The sequence below is a fragment of the Prenolepis imparis genome, unplaced genomic scaffold, assembly GCF_030444845.1.
Source record: "Prenolepis imparis isolate NDT839.2.m4 unplaced genomic scaffold, iyPreImpa1.0 SCAF_1, whole genome shotgun sequence".
NCBI classification, from domain to species: domain Eukaryota; kingdom Metazoa; phylum Arthropoda; class Insecta; order Hymenoptera; family Formicidae; genus Prenolepis; species Prenolepis imparis.
In genome coordinates this window covers 27,730,603-27,747,457 of record NW_028141159.1, presented here as the reverse complement: position 1 = coordinate 27,747,457, position 16,855 = coordinate 27,730,603, and the positions used below count along the sequence as shown (strand labels likewise).

General features: G+C 32.8%; 4 protein-coding genes across 8 annotated transcripts; 2 read left to right on the top strand and 2 right to left on the bottom strand.

The window, feature by feature from the left end:
• Positions 1-1,997: 1,997 nt before the first annotated feature.
• Positions 1,998-4,150, bottom strand: Tbc1d7 (TBC1 domain family member 7). The gene is made up of 5 exons (XM_083041566.1): positions 3,732-4,150; positions 3,160-3,509; positions 2,634-2,918; positions 2,379-2,508; positions 1,998-2,297 (listed from the first exon to the last, which is right to left on the bottom strand). Exons 1-5 carry the CDS (start codon positions 3,774-3,776, stop codon positions 2,193-2,195), a joined length of 915 nt encoding a protein of 304 aa, XP_082897692.1. The 5' UTR covers positions 3,777-4,150; the 3' UTR covers positions 1,998-2,192.
• A 3,957-nt stretch (positions 4,151-8,107) lies between these two features.
• Positions 8,108-9,887, top strand: LOC145938091 (uncharacterized). Of its 4 annotated transcripts, XM_083041499.1 has the most exons (3): positions 8,108-8,627; positions 9,082-9,429; positions 9,750-9,887. In XM_083041499.1, coding segments are annotated over exons 2-3 (339 nt in total). In that variant the 5' UTR covers positions 8,108-8,627; positions 9,082-9,092; the 3' UTR covers positions 9,752-9,887. The 4 variants fall into 4 exon arrangements, with proteins under 4 accessions (XP_082897625.1, XP_082897617.1, XP_082897608.1 ...); XM_083041491.1 differs by lacking the exon at positions 9,750-9,887 and having other exon boundaries at positions 8,111-8,411; positions 9,082-9,503; XM_083041482.1 differs by lacking the exon at positions 9,750-9,887 and having other exon boundaries at positions 8,112-8,530; positions 9,082-9,503.
• Positions 9,515-11,524, top strand: LOC145938073 (methyltransferase-like protein 25B). The gene is made up of 4 exons (XM_083041438.1): positions 9,515-10,093; positions 10,174-10,525; positions 10,639-10,736; positions 10,824-11,524. Exons 1-4 carry the CDS (start codon positions 9,515-9,517, stop codon positions 11,055-11,057), a joined length of 1,263 nt encoding a protein of 420 aa, XP_082897564.1. The 3' UTR covers positions 11,058-11,524.
• Positions 11,341-12,967, bottom strand: LOC145938081 (cell division cycle-associated protein 7). 2 transcript variants are annotated; one of them, XM_083041460.1, is made up of 4 exons: positions 12,746-12,967; positions 11,835-12,515; positions 11,557-11,744; positions 11,341-11,480 (listed from the first exon to the last, which is right to left on the bottom strand). In XM_083041460.1, exons 1-3 carry the CDS (start codon positions 12,803-12,805, stop codon positions 11,586-11,588), a joined length of 900 nt encoding a protein of 299 aa, XP_082897586.1. In that variant the 5' UTR covers positions 12,806-12,967; the 3' UTR covers positions 11,341-11,480; positions 11,557-11,585. The 2 variants fall into 2 exon arrangements, with proteins under 2 accessions (XP_082897586.1, XP_082897577.1); XM_083041451.1 differs by lacking the exon at positions 11,341-11,480 and having other exon boundaries at positions 11,503-11,744.
• Positions 12,968-16,855: the final 3,888 nt, after the last annotated feature.

The following is a 16,855-nucleotide window of genomic DNA, read 5'->3' as shown; positions in this document are numbered from 1 at the left end:
AGCACGCGGATGTTCCATAAGAATGAGATATATAATGATTTTTTTACAGAATGTTTTAATCCTCAAAAATTATAAAATGTATGACATTTTGTTGTAATAGAGTTTGAATATAAAAAGAAATAAACCTACGAAAACTCGAAGAATGTAAAACGAGAGATACACGGACTTTGCGTCATCTTCCCGCCCTCTTAAATTATAGCATAAACTGAGTTGTGATGAAAAAGATTTCCATGACTAAATAATGATGTTTAGTTACAAAATATGACGGTTTTATTATCGACTTGCATTCGCAGAATTTTCGTATGTTTTCTTCTTTATTTGAACTCAAAGACGGAAAGATGACGCGAAGCGCATGTATCTCACGTTTTACATTCTTTGAGTTTTCGTAGGTTTATTTCTTTTTATGTTCGAGCTCTATTACAACAAAATGTCACACATTTCATAGTTTTTGAGGATTAAAACATTCCGTAAAAAGAAAACATTATGTACCTCATTCTTATATCGAACATCAGCGTACTTATTTACTCACTTCTTTCACATTTTTACGTATGTTCCCATCATGTTTATGGAAAACTAATTGCACCACATGATTCTACAGCCAAAAAACTATAAAAAAACATACAAATTTTATTTGCCGGCTGGGGACAAAAATCGACGACTTTTACACACCTTCCTTTCTTCTTTTTCGTACATAGTTTGGGGGAAGAAAATAAGAAATATAGTAGTCACACTTGGTTTGACCTTAAAAAAAATGTTAACAAGTTGAATTTTGGCACAGATCTTCGTTTTGACTTCGTTAAGATTAAAGGGGAAAAATTTTACCATTGTACAGTGGTCGCTAAGAAAAATAAACAATTAGGACTCAAATTTTCTTTTGCAAATATAAAAAAAATACAAGAGTGGAAAATTAAAGAATGGACAAGTTTGCATAAAAAATGTATAAGTTTTTTTTTTCGTACGAGTAATACTTTTCACTTTTCGTAAAAAATTTTGCAAGATGTACGCTATACGGTGAATTGACGCGCGGTGAATTGAAGCGCGATGGAGCGCGCAGACAGACGACGAGGTTTGTTCTCTATTGCTGCTGCTTACTGGTGAACTAGTGCACATTGGTGCAATACATTAAAGCGAGACAAATATATTGATTGAAGCGTCACACGCGTGCACAAAAAATGTCATAACTTTTGAACAATCATAGTACAGAAATGAGCAAAAAATCAGTGGCCGCATTCAGCAGATTCAACCGCTAAGTAGCAATCGAACGTGATTGGTTTCTACTTTCAGATCCAGTCAATATTAGCATCGAATGACATCGGAAAATTGCTCAACTGTTCAGTCTGCTGAATGCGGCCATTGAAAAGCTGAAGATTTTAACTTTTTAATGCAATTTGTTTTATTCTACGATTTTTTAAAATTCTACGATGGTTTAAATAAAATATTACACGTAATTTTTGCCTTCTTTCATAAAATTTACAAGTAGAATCCAAATTGTTTTAAAAAAATGCTTTTAGGATATTATAGTATATACTTATTTATACTTTGACGCCACGAAAAGAAAAAAATTACAAAATTTGTTTTCTTTAAAATCAAGTTACTTGACATTTTCAGTAATTTTCAAAATTTTTGATGACAACTTGCAATATTTACGTAAATAAATAAAAATTCAAAAAATTGCGGAATATTGCGATGTGGGACCTAAAAGTAGACATTCCAAGCTTTCAATTGTTTTTTTAAAACTTTTCTAGCGCAATTTTTCTCAACATGCAAACAATTTCAAGTATAATTCATCAAAAATTTTGAATTACTAAAAATATCAATAGCTTGACTTTCAAGAAAAAAAATTTTTTATTTTTTTTCTTTTGTTGGGTCAAAAGTATGAAGTATATATTATAATATCTTATTGTTAGACATTTTTTTTAACAATTTGGAACCTACTTGTTGCTAATTTTATGAAAGAAGACAAAAATTATGTGTAATATTTTGTTTAAACCATTGTAGAATTTTAAAAAATTGTGCCAAAATTCAACAACTTATAACATTTTTTCCAAGATTTTGCATGATTTTTGTCTGAAGTGACTGTACTAATAAACCTGGTTTTGATAGCAAGTGTTGTATATACAATTGAATATATATATATATATATATATATATTAATCACAATGTATTTTTACATTATTACATGGTGTAGAACATTAACTGTGTTTTGTAAAATACATATCAACTTGTTGAGTTGTTCCACTTTGTTGCATTGATTCGATTGCTTTATTGACTATCATTTCTGATGTTTCTTCTGTTATCTAAAAAAAAGTCATGAAATCTAAGAAAATGCATGTGTTTCGTGTTTTATTGAATAGCATTGTAATTTTTGGTAATCTTACATTATTAATAGTATCCAATACATTATCTGTATTCTCGCATCTTAAGAGTAGCCGTCTTAAAGTGGTTAATGTAACCACAGCGACAAATACTAAAATACGATACGCGTTGACCGTTATTTTATCCCAAATCCTATAATAAACAAATATTTTTAGTACATTGTGCGCTATATTGCCAGTATTAAAGTTGAGTAATAAAATTACAAATAATTGTACAATGTAATAATTTAAAGTATACACATATATATATATATATACTTAGCAATAGATCCATTGCATATTACACCAGCAAAACATGAATAAAACCATGTGTCATATGGAAGATTATAAAGCGCATCAATTTTAATAAGATGCTTATATAATTCTACATCCTCTCTTTCCAACAAAGAATATGTACATTCTTGTAATCTTCCCACTTCCTTTTGCAATTTTTCAACCTGTATGAAAAGTCCTGATAATATCCAATACATATCCACTAGTTTCTCTTGCTCTGATTCAACATCAATTACATGCCACAGTGTCTCAGCCATTTTACTCATAGCTCTGTAATATATAAAATATTATTATAATAAAATGTTTGACAGTATTCAATGTCAATATTATATAAAGTGTATCTGTAACACTTTATAGTCAAAATTTTTTTTCAAAAGCACTATTGAACAGTGAAATATATATAATTGCGCTTAAAACTTCTAATAATAAAATAATATTCTTAAATCGAAATGGAAATGTACATTTATACGTAATAATAATGAATAATGTAATATTAAATAATACAATAAACCTGTGTAACGGTGATTCCAACTGTACAGTTATATCAACCTTTGCTCTTCTTGTACGTAACAACCACATCGCTAAAAATACCAGGTGAGGCTTTGTATAATCGTCTATGATCTTCGCAATTTTTAATGCTCTCTGTAAATCTTGAAATTCCGCCGTACGTTGTGTCATAATAAATTCATGACTCTCTACATAAACTGGTATAACATCGAGCAACACTTTCCACAAGAAGTTTCTGTACATAACAGGTACAGTAAATCTCAAACAAAATTGTTTCAGTTTCGTCTTGTCAAACGGTCGCTCTTTCAATAATATTTCCAGAGATTTTTTCTCCTCAACGCTACGAAAGCCAACCTACCATTTTAGAAAAAATAATAATTAAAATAATAGAATATATAATAATAAAATGTAATATATATATAAAATAATGATAAAAATAATATGACAATAAAATACTCTTCTGTGAATATTATATATGATGTATAGGGAACAATTTTCTTACAAGTAAATAGTGTTACTTCAATTTAGAAATTATTTGGATTTAACGTTTATGAATATATATATATATAAATATACCTTTTCGTAGTATGATGAACGAAAATTCCGCTCGTCTGTCATCATTCGAGGGCGAATCTCATCGAAAATGGAAGAGAACGACGAGGTATGGTATTAGAATAACATTAGATTGTAACCTGTTTGCACGATGATAATTCGATTCCTGCGTTCTGTTGTCATCTGTACAGGACGGATTTAAAAATTAAGCTCCATATTTTTTTACTCAGGTCCTCAAATTCTTGATCTAAAGAGAAATATTAAGAATGAAAAAAAATTGGAACTGTCAAAAAAACAACTTCTCGGTTGACAACACGTTAAAATCCTCATAAAAAATATAAAAAATAATTTGATTCGGTATTCATCTTTCTTTGGCATGAATTTATTTTATATTTTATAGTATAGTGTATAGTATATAGCTCAGTGGTTTTATATAAATTATATACAGAGAGAAACCTGAGAGCGGCCACCGCGATTCAGTGGACGCGTGTACTGATGCGCCCCCTGAGAAAGTAGACGTGAACTACGTCGTAACGCTCGGTAAAAAATATAGAATATGGTTCGAATCCGTGATATGGTTCATATCCAAACTACTCGGATAAGAACCGAATTGAGAATCACAATCAGTAACGTGATAACCACGGACTTAAGTGTACGTATTACGAGTGGGGTTCAATTCCCGTCACTCGCACTTTTTTTTTATTATTTATGCAAATTAGAATATTTATTCATCTAAAACAAAATTAATTCAACAATTTTTTTTAATATACATTTTCAAAAAACAATTTTTTTAATGTACTCAAAAAACTGGATATAATTTTTATTCAACTTATAATCTGATCTTACACCTTATATTTAATATATTTAATTTTTTATATATTGCCCAAAGTTTAACGTCATAAAATTTTGTCCTCGAATTACGTGGAACGCTACGCGCGAGAAGCGAAATCTCGTGCCTGCCGCCGCACGAGTCCACGAGACGCTCATCGTTGGTGAGACAAAGCCAGAGCGATGGATTGTTGGTCCTTGTCTGACTCATCGGTTTGGTTCTCAATTCGGTTCTTATCCGAGTAGTTTGGATATGAACCATATCACGGATTCGAACCATATTCTATATTTTTTACCGAGCGTTACGACGTAGTTCACGTCTACTTTCTCAGGGGGCGCATCAGTACACGCGTCCACTGAATCGCGGTGGCCGCTCTCAAGTTTCTCTCTGTTATATATTGAACTTAATATCAGTGTTGCCAGATGATTCGCGTGGCGACTCCCTAAACATATTTCGTTTTCCTCTAAAAATCCCCTAACAACCTATACCAATGATACAAATCATTGGCCGCGTTCAGCAGAAAAAGCAGCTTTGCAACTGTTGTACAATTCGTGAATCTGATTGATGTATTCTCTTCATTTTAGCTGAATCTAACAGCTTTTTCGAGAAAGCTGTACGCTCATTGGATATCGCGCGTCGCGTGTCGCGAATTCGCGCTGGCTGCAGAAGCTATAACGCGTACCGCGTAACCAATCAGAGCCGTAATAGAAAACGAGGAACGACTCTGATTGGTTACATGGTACGCGTTATGCTCCGGCAGCCAGCGCGATTAGCGACACGCAAAATATCGTTTTTTGCTTTTATTTAAGGGTCGGCAGGAGACACGGTGGAGACGCCTGTCGGCCGGCCGGGAATTACGGATTCGTATAATCCAGATTTTAGCCAAAATACTTAATGAATCTCATTAAATTTGCAATATTCTTAATCAGTAGGATTGTCCGCAAGTCGCTAAAGACCTATTTTTTTTTGAAAAAAAGATGAAAATAAAATTTACATAAAACTTGGGGAAATGCACAGCTAGCAGCGGGTAAGGACCTCCGCAAAGTCAGCCCTCCCACTTTGACTTTTATAATTATTTTTTTTACCAATCATTTGGTGGTCGTTTGGTAGTGTTTGGTACCGCATTAAAAACTTTTGGTCTTTCGTTTTTTTAGAAAATCATTTTCAAAATTTTTACCCTTCTCTTAGCCCCCCCACTTTGACTATTGTAATTTTTTTTTTACCAATCGTTTGGTGGTCGTTTGGTAGCGTTTGGTACCGCATTAAAAACTTTTGGTGGTCTTTCGTTTTTTTAGAAAATCATTTTCAAAATTTTTACCCTTCTCTTAGCCCCCCCACTTTGACTATTGTAATTTTTTTTTTACCAATCGTTTGGTGGTCGTTTGGTAGTGTTTGGTACCTCATTAAAAACTTTTGGTGGTCTTTTGTTTTTTTAGAAAATCAATTTCAATTTTTTAAGGTACCATTTTATGCGCAGCGTACTGCCGCAGCAATTCGCTCCTATTGGTTGAAGTTCAATTGAATGAACAGCAAAGGCAGCAAAACAAGAGAACACGCAAGATGCAATTAGTTGATTCTAATTATTATTTCAGTTATTATTGTTGATATCAATAATAAATTTTAGGAATACAATAGATAATTATGAGAATAACAAGTAAAAACCGTAATCTTAACCTTAAAATAATAAAAAAATAATGAAATAAGGCTATAGCACACACTTTCCGTAACCGTAAACATAACCGTAACATAAGGATTTGACCAATCGCGTTGCTTGATTCATTTGACATTGGTTGCATGAACACATATATCCTTGCCCCAACACACACACACACACACACACACACACACACACACACACACACACACACCCACGATGGGCAAAATCCGACCAGCAACCTCCCCGTAGTGCTCATCGGGCATAACGCTAATGTTGGCGGTAATTAAATATATAGGTAAAAATGCATAGGTAACTTTAATATGCTGTAACTTCGCGAACAAAAATCGTACGGTATTCAATATTTTTTAAAATTTCTAGAGAAAAGTCCATATTTTACGATAGTTATAATGATATTTGCGAAAAAAATTTAGTACACTCCGTAGAGTTCGTCAAACTATGCAATTTTTTGAAAAAATAACACGTCCCTCCTTTTAAAGGGATGGAGAAAGGGGGAGAGAATAAAATCAAAATCGAACGAAAGTTCCTTAAAGTAGAGACTTTACCCTCTTTAAAACAAAAAAAAAATTTTTGAAATACAACAATTTTTCGCGGAGATACGCTTATTTGAATTTATGCTAAATTTTGATATTAATTACGTGTAGCGATAATTTTTTTGACGAGTGTATAAAAATAATTGTTGATTACTATATTCATTGGACTATTAATTATTGATGGAAGCTTGAGCTTTTAACATATATGGCACAGACTGAACATCTTGTACTTAATATATTGTCTGCATAATATTTATTCATTTCTCTTATTTATAAAATATAAAATATAAGTATATATATATATATATATACACACACACAAACACACACAAACACATACATATATATGTATATATATATATATATGACTGACAAGTATTATCTTGATTTTTTTCGAATATATTGATGTGTAAGGACATGCTCCAATATTTATAACGTGAAAGAACTTACGAATAATGTATGATGGCATGTTCAGTGTGTTACCCAAGAAACTCGAATTCAAATCTATCGATATCAATTTTTTTTATAATATATTGGAATATACAAAAATTAGTAAAAAAATATATTTTTAAAAGAAGATAAACTTAAAAATTTTTTAATATTGAAAATATTTCAATCATTTTACAACTACATGCACATTGTATAGAAATAATTAAAATAATTAAAAATAATTAAAATAAATAAATCCAGTAATAAATCAATTGCAACTACACATGTCCGCTCACACACACACACACACACACACACACACACACACACACACACACACACACACACACACACACACACACACACACACACACACACACACACACACACACACACACACACACACACACATACACACACACACACACGCAGCTGCTATATAGATTTATTACTGGATTAATTTATTTACAGAATTATTTTGCATTTATATACAACAGAGCTGTCCACGTTTTGCACTTTTCGGCCAATTTCCGAGGCTCACCGCCTAGCGGCCCCCACTTACGCTCGAGACCTTAGCAACGCGTTACCCGGTTGGCCCGATAACCGTAGTTGCTAAGGTCTCGAGCGTAAGTGGGGGCCGCTAGGCGGTGAGCCTCGGAAATCGGCCGAAAAGTGCAAAACGTGGACAGCTCTGATATACAATGTCCCATGTAGCGAGAGCGCGAGAGAGAGAGAGAGAGAGAGAGAGAGAGAGAGAGAGAGAGAGAGAGAGAGAGAGAGAGAGAGAGAGAGAGAGAGAGAGAGAGAGAGAGAGAGAGAGAGAGAGAGAGAGAGATATCCTTCGGACCCCCTTGCACCCCCCCGGGTGTGTGTTTGTGTGATGTGTAAAGCCTAGTCTACAATGGCAGTAAGCAGTATAGAGTAAGCAGTAAGCAGTAAGCAGTATGAAATGGGAATTGCCCATTTCGTTACTCCCGGTCTTTACATCCACTAAAAACAGTATACAATGGCAATAACAAGGCTGTAGAATAGAGAGTATACTGTTTTTAGTGGATGTAAAGACCGGGAGTAACGAAATGGGCAATTCCCATTTCATACTGCTTACTGCTTACTGCTTACTCTATACTGCTTACTGCCATTGTAGACTAGGCTTAAGCTGTTCTACTATACCACAGAGCATGCGCATGTGACCGTAGAGAGTCTCATCATGTCGATATGACAGATTTCCTAACCCAAAAGTAGTCAACTTTAACTGTTAATATTTCGCTTTGCGGGACAGAGCGACGCTTTTTTCTGCCAGATTCTTTCATTTTAAGCAAAAACGCGTCGAATGAGTGCAAATTTATTGATATATCTCGTGAGGCAGCTAAACTGAATAATTACCGCAATTTTATATACGTTATTTATATTCTTACATATTATCATTGTTAATTTCTAATTTCCCTGATTTGAAAGTGTGTATATATGTATATATAAATTGGCTCACCGAAAACGTAACAGATATATTTTTTGGCATTTAACTATTTGTTCAAAAAACGCTCGGACAGGTCAACTTTGTTTTCAAGGGGGACATATTAATTGGCTATTTTCATTCACCTAACTTCAAAAAAGGGGTTAATTTCACTCTAAAAACATATCTGTTTTGTTTTCGATGGGCCACTTTTGTATATATATAGTTTACTGATTTACTGTACATTTATTTCACGTAATAAATATCACAACTTGGATAACTTTTTTTTTATGTACAATGATTTGATTTTTAAATAATTTTTTTCTACATTTTCTCTTTCATAATTCTTTTTTACATTTTAATAATAGCAAAAAAAAAGAAATAAATGGAACAGTCACCTTATTATAAAAATATAAAAAATAATAATGTGTGCAATCTGTGATTATATATCTTTTCAGTTAATATAAGTATGTCCCAAGAAAAAAAGGATTTGGATATAAATAAAGCTTTTGAAGATTTATTATTTGCGGAAGAAATTGCACAGAAATCAGGTTACGAGAAAGGATACAAAAGTGGTAAAGAACAACTGTTAAAGGGATATCATCTTGGATATCATAGAGCTGGCATAATTGCTGCACAGTTAGGATATTACAGTGGAATCCTGGAACATTATCTTCAAAATAATGACACTGGTTGTGAGAAAACAATAATGATAGCCAAAAAACTTTTGGAAGATATTTACAACACCTTTCCTGACCATCAAGATGATAATTTGGATATTCTAAAGGCTGTAGAAGATATTAAGTGTAAATATGCTAAATTCTGTTCATTAGCAAAAATTAATTCATTATATCCGGAAGCAGATAAACTTGAATTTTAAGTGCAACAATAATGGCGGAATACAATAATTATTTTGAGAAAATATTGAAGTTCATTAATATTTACCAAGAATTAATAGATTGCCATTTGGTTGACTTTATTACTAAAAAATTATGGGACAAATGTTTACCAGAGAAACTGAAATCAGAACTTGAAAGTATTAATACAAGTGATGATATTTGGATGGAAAGTAATACAAGTCCCGAATTAAATAATTTTATACATTTAACAAGATCACTTTCTTTAGAATCGTGTTCAGCTGTTACATGCGTGGATGATTTACTAAAACTATTACCGCCGTTTCCTAGTAAGAAACAACCAATTAAAAATAAATTTATTAATCCAAAGTCTCAATTTATGAATACCAAGAAGTCATATGAGATTGATGTTCTTGGAAAAATTATTGCCGAAATGGCACTTTCCACTCATAGTTTAGTAATAGATGCCGGAGCTGGGAAAGCATACTTGTCGACATATTTATCAGAACACTTTGATGTTCCCGTATTAGCAATTGATTCATCGCAAGTTTGTCATAAAGGTGCGATAAATCGTCAAGAAAAAATTGGAAAAAAAAAACAATCTCTAATAAAGGTTTGTGAAAAATATATGTTCCATTCTATAGTTTACCACGATATTAAAAACCTTTCATGTCATTTTATATTTTATTTTAGGTTCAATATGTAGTTCAAAAATTAGATGATACGACTGATTATAATAAAATAGTGAATACAAATTATCCTGATTGGAATGTAAATAAAAATCTAATTTTAACAGGATTACATACTTGTGGAAAGCTTGTGCATTCTGTAGTGAAAGCTTTCTTACATGCAAAAGACATCCGTATGCTTTTTATAGTCCCATGTTGTTATCATTTGGCGGATGAATCATTGAGTGGATGTTGGAATTTGTCTAGAAATGCTAGAATGTTGGCTCAACAATCTATTGAAAGGAGTAGACATAATAAACATCTTTCTCCTTCATTATTTTACAGAGCTGTGCTGCAAGTTATTCTGCATTCTATGGGTTAGTATCAAACACAAATATATACCCTCTCTCCCCCCATATACACATACTTATTTTATAAGAGATCTATAATGTACTGTCTTATTCTATTGTACTATCTTAATTTGTAATAGGATATTACAATACTAAAGTAGGTCGTGGTGGACCATTGGATAATTTTGCAGATTATGCAAAATGGGCTTTATCCAAAATTGGAGTAGATAATAAACAGGTTTGTATTATAATATCTAAAAAAAAGATTATATACTCTCATTGTTCAAATATGTTAACAGAAATTGTATAGAATATATAATTTTAGATACCATCCAATCGTGCATTGCAGGAAATATATCAGAATCATATACATTTGGAATTAAAGTTACATCTCTTTCAAACATTAAGAATATATACGAGTTCAGTGGTGGAAGCGGCGATTATGTTGGACAGAATAATATTTCTGCAAAATAATGCCCAACACTCGAAGATTGCTGTAGTACGCTTATTTGATCCAACACTCTCCCCCAGATGTTATGCAATAGTTGCAATCAAATAAATGTAATAAATACAAAAAGATGATATATGAATGATATGGAAAGATGGGATAAAAAAAAAGAATAAAAGATATTAAACCAAATTAATAATACAAATATCAATTTACTTAGCAGGAAATACTTGACATGTTTAATACTGTCACATCAATTGAACCAATAACTAACATTCGATTTATCTGTGACAAACTAATTATAAAATGCTTGTACAACAAACAAATCATAACACACTTTTCATGTATATCAATTTTCAAACTTTTAAAATAAATTGTTTTATTGTTTAAATGTCAGGGATTATTGATGAGATAAATAATAATGTAAATACAAATACAATAATTTAATTATAATTCGGGTTTTCAATGATAAAAATTGTTGATGTAGATAGCAAAACATTCCGCATTCAATGAATTAAAATATGTAACAAATGGCTAAAATATGAAATAAATTTTCAAATCAGTGCTTTTCATTAAAATGTTAGTCAATATTGATATTTACATAGCTAACCTTCCTGTGTACTTAATTATGCGATGTCATTATTCATCATTGATTTCTGCTGCTTGCAGATAATCCATAACAGATGAAAATCCTTCTTCTCGTACAGTAGGAGCCAAAATTCCTGTAGGACAAAGTCCACTTCTAGTTCGACATATACTACAATTACACAAACCTCTACAAGGTGGACAAGCCCAATCCTGAAAGATTGCAATTAAAGTTATAAGAGTTGAATCGCTCTAATGTCCTCAATGCCACAATATATAAATATTATAAGAAATTAAATTTACTGGATTTTTTAATGCTTCTATGGCACTTTCACCGTATCTTCCTTGCAAACATGGGCTGCAAAACTGTCCTCTAATACCCACACATTCTCCTGATCTGCAAACTGTTTTTGTATCTAAAGTCTTCTGTCTACACTGGTGACAGCTTGTACCATTGACTTTGCAATACGTTTTGTTGGAACATTTCTGCGCTACATTATCTAACATCTCTTGCGTAATCTCATCCACTGATGGTATAGTCTCAGGATCGTATGCCGATTTTGTTACTTTAAATACTCGTTCTCGCTTTTCATCAAAGCTGTCATCTTTGTATGTGTTTTCTTCTTCTTCTTCGTCCACATCGCATACACCCATCTTCATTAAATCGATGGAGCGTTGAACTGGCTTTGCCCATGGAAATAAAACTCTTAATTTGGGGCGATTACGTTTGGGTTCTGATAAATCATATTCATTTTCAGAGTTGTTAGATCTATCGCTGTCGGATGCCTTTTTCCTGCTTCTGGTATTGTACGTTCGCCGAAACTCCAAACGTATTCCTTTACTTTTGAAATTTTCCAAATCTTTCGTTAATCTGCGTCTTTTCTTGGACGGTTGATCTTCGGAATCGCGATCGTTCGATCGTTTCTTCTCTAATTGTTTAATCTCGCTCGTATGCTTCTTTATGTCTTTAAAAAGGTCTGCAAACTATTTATACATAAAAACATTATATTATGAATAACCGGAATATACTTCACATACATGATACAAAAGGATGAAGATTTAGTTTTTTCTTAAAAATAATGTTACTATACAGCTTCACTGAATAATTCTTTTCAAATACGTGAACCAAGAGGAAGGTTAGGTTAGGTTTAGTTTTCTCTTAAAAGTAAAGTTTATTCATAACTTCATCCAATTAAGAAAAAAAAAACACTTACAATAGCGTTCCTCTCGGATATATTTTTTTGTCGGAGAGCTTCATAGTCATCTTCATCCATGTGCTTGTTCAAAAGCTATAAAGATATCGGAATGAAGGATATACTCCGAGTTTTCTGTAACAGATATCGACAGAATAACAAGTTTTCATTAAGCAGTTAAATTTAAATCAATTTAAATCGTTTCGCGCATGCGCGCGCGCAGTTTTGGCGGGAAAGAATCTACATATATAGACCGGTATTCATAGTCGATCTTATATTTAAGATCCCTTTTCATGCTGACGCTCGACGCTCATTTTTAGCGGCATAAGACGTCACGTGACCAAAATTGACGAATTGGTAAGGCCGGATCTACAATAGGTATAATAAGCTCTAACGCTGGGTCCACAATAGGTGATTTAAGTCCTAAGCCTTAAGAAATTGACCAATCACAGTGGAGTTTTCTCCTCATACTTGACTGCGATTGATCACCTATTGTGGACCCAGCGTAAGGGCTAGTCTACAATAGAGTCGTAAGGTCGTAAACGTAAGAAATTGATCAATCACAGTTGAATTCGAGGAGAATAATCGACTGTGATTGATCAATTTCTTACGTTTACGACCTTACGACTCTATTGTAGACTAGGCTTAACGCTGGGTCCACAATAGGTGATTTAAGTCGTAAGCCTTAAGAAATTGACCAATCACAGTCGAGTTTTCTCCTCATACTTGACTGCGATTGATCAATTTCTTAAGGCTTAGGGCTTAAATCACCTATTGTGGACCCAGCGTAAGGGCTAGTCTTCAATAGAGTCGTAAGGTCGTAAACGTAAGAAATTGACCAATCACAGTTGAATTCAAGGAGAATAATCGAGCGTAACAGTGGGTCCACAATAGGTGATTTAAGCCCTAAGCCTTAAGAAATTGATCAATCGCAGTCAAGTATGAGGAGAAAACTCGACTGTAATTGATTAATTTCTTAGGGCTTAAATCACCTATTGTGGACCCACTGTAAAGCCCGATTGCACCAACGTCAATTTGGTTTTAAGCGAGACTTAAATATATGTTTGTCTTTATTTATTTAGAAAAAAAGATAAAGATAGATAGATATTTAAGTCTCACTTAAAGCTAAAATAATGTTGGTGCAATCGGGCCTAACGCTGGGTCCACAATAGGTGATTTAAGTCCTAAGCCTTAAGAAATTGACCAATCACAGTCGAGTTTTCTCCTCATACTTGACTGCGATTGATCAATTTCTTAAGGCTTAGGGCTAGTCTACAATAGAGTCGTAAGGTCGTAAACGTAAGAAATTGACCAATCACAGTTGAATTCGAGGAGAATAATCGACTGTGATTGGTCAATTTCTTACGTTTACGACCTTACGACTCTATTGTAGACTAGGCTTTAGGGCTTAAATCAGCTATTGTGGACCCAGCGTAAGGCCATTGCACGTACAAAAATTTTAGTCGTAATCGTAAGGCCGTAAGCAAATCATCCAATCATAGAGAAGAATTATCATAACGTAATAAGAATGCTTGACGTGGCTGCGTTCCGCAATTCACATGGTGCGTGTCATTTCTGCGAGCAATACTCGAACGTTCCGCAAAATGCATCATGCGCAGCAAACCTAACCTGTAATCTAACCTGCTCGTGCAACACGTAAAGGCCGATTTATAGAGGCATAAACTTTTTCCGTAACCGTAAATTTAAGGATTCAACCAATCGGTTGCTTGATTCGGCCTCTATAAACCAGCCTTAACAGGTAACAGCTCATATATATAGCTCGATATAAACAGTCAATTGATTTCATTTTTAACAAGATTGCAATATAATAATTTTATAAAATGCTGCAAATCATGAACTTTTTTGAAAATAGTGATAGTGACGATAGTAAAATTGCAGAATTTCTTTTTTCGAATTCAAGCGATGATGAACAAGACCTATTAAATCTAAATGCAATTGTTGAGGATAGAGCTGATTTAAATGAAATACCAAAAGTTCAAAATTATGTTGAAATAGTTGATCAATTAAATGCCGAGGATTTTAAAAAACACTTTTGGTACGTAAATTACAAAAATTATTTGCAATATAAAATTAGATATAAATATTAAGATTATAAAACTAATGAAATTTTGTTAATTTTGTTATTTCTGCGGCAATCTTTTCCCAAAATTGTCCCTGTCTCAATTTTCCTTTTTTTAAGTCTTTTTCATTTTCCTTGTATAATATGTGATGAGAAGATGCGTGTCATTTTCCCCCCATGATAAAACACTTCTTTCTATATAAATAAAAAAAATTATAGAATATTATAATAGAGATATAAAAGTAGTAATAATAACAGAGATCTCTTTTATTAAGTGTATGCAAATGCTATCATATATACCTTCATTTTCATCAATTGTTCAAAATTATTTTCCTTTTCATTTATTGATTCATTATTTGATTCATTATTTTGAGAATCCTTTATTATTGCTGTTTGTATATTTAGTTTATTTAATTCTTTATTTATTAATTCTTGTAAATAAGCATTATTTAAAAAAATAAAAATATAAAAAATATTTTGTACAATAAATTATACAAAAATTAATTTATAAAAAATATATATGTATATTAAACTAACCTTTCTTAGCTCTTTCGGCCGATTTTCGATCGGTTTGTATTGTGATTGTCGTATTTTTATTTATGTACACTTCAAAATTTACTACATCATCCATTTTTAATCTAAAATATTAATGACAAGAAAATCTCACTTTTGAAAAATAACAAAGATGTCGAACACATTAACTGCTTTTACCCCAGACGTGAAGCAGTTCGTGCTTTTTCTTTGTTCAAGAGAACGTTTCGTAAAGCACACATGCGCATATATGCGCGCATATGTGTGCATATGCGCGATACCTAAACGATATTCTGCGCGCATATGTGTTTTGCGGAATGCAGCCTGTGATTGAACGATTTGCTTACGGCCTTGCGATTACGACTAAAATTTTTGTACGTGCAATGGCCTGTATCTTTATTTTTGGTCACGTGACGTCTTTTGACGCTACAAATGAGCGTCAATCGTCAGCATAAAAAGGCACCTTTAGCGGAATTGGCGGAACGCTCGTGATTGGTTCGACTTGTTTTAAGGTGCCTTTTCATGCTGACGCTCGACGCTCATTTTTAGCGTCAAAAGACGTCACGTCACCAAAAATAAAGATACCAATTTGTCAATTTTGGTCACATGACGTCTTTTGCCGCTAAAAATGAGCGTCGAGCGTCAGCATGAAAAGGCACCTTTACGTTCGTTCCGCCGATTTTTATCCGCAAGTTCTATTTTATCCGCATTTATTTGCGGAATTGTGCGTGTATGTGCGTTAATCAAAAAGACATAAAAACACGAGTAAAAACATTAGCGGACGTTCGTGATCATTACTTTGGATCATTTTCAGCAAAATTATAAATAATTTAAAAAATGTCATTGGATATAAAAGATAGAAAAAATAATAAATAAATACAGATCTAATAACAGATATTAAAAATTTGATGAATACAAAAGGATTTATCAATCTGTATAGTCAATCAAAATATAGGTACTTGAACTCATAAATTTATGAGTTCAAGTACCTATATTTTGATTGACTATATACAGATTAATAAATCCTTTTGCACAATTAAAATATTAATATTAACAAACGGGGAGGCGTTATAATTTCAGGTAAAAAACAATCTGTATAGCCAATAAATAGATTTATGTTCAAATCTAACCTCACTTTCCGTCGATAAGGTAGAACCAACTTTAGGATCCCCTTAAGTTTACGGTTACGGCAATTCGTAAACTTAAGACATAAACATAAGCTGAGAACCAATCAGATCCAACCATTCAATCGCAGTTGAAATTGTAGTTACTTTAGCTTATGGCCAACTTTATCATCATTTCTGTTGTGTTCTGGAATGCATAATGCTAAAGCAATAATCTGATTGGTTCTCAGCTTATGTTTATGTCTTAAATTTACGGTTATGTCAATTTGTGTGCGAAGGTCCTAAGCAGTATAGGGTGCGTTCGGTTTGGGCGCTTACACGCTTAAAGCGCTTTTAAGCGTTATTCACATCGTTCGCTTTGGAGTTATAAGCGCTCACAGATCGACTAATGACGTC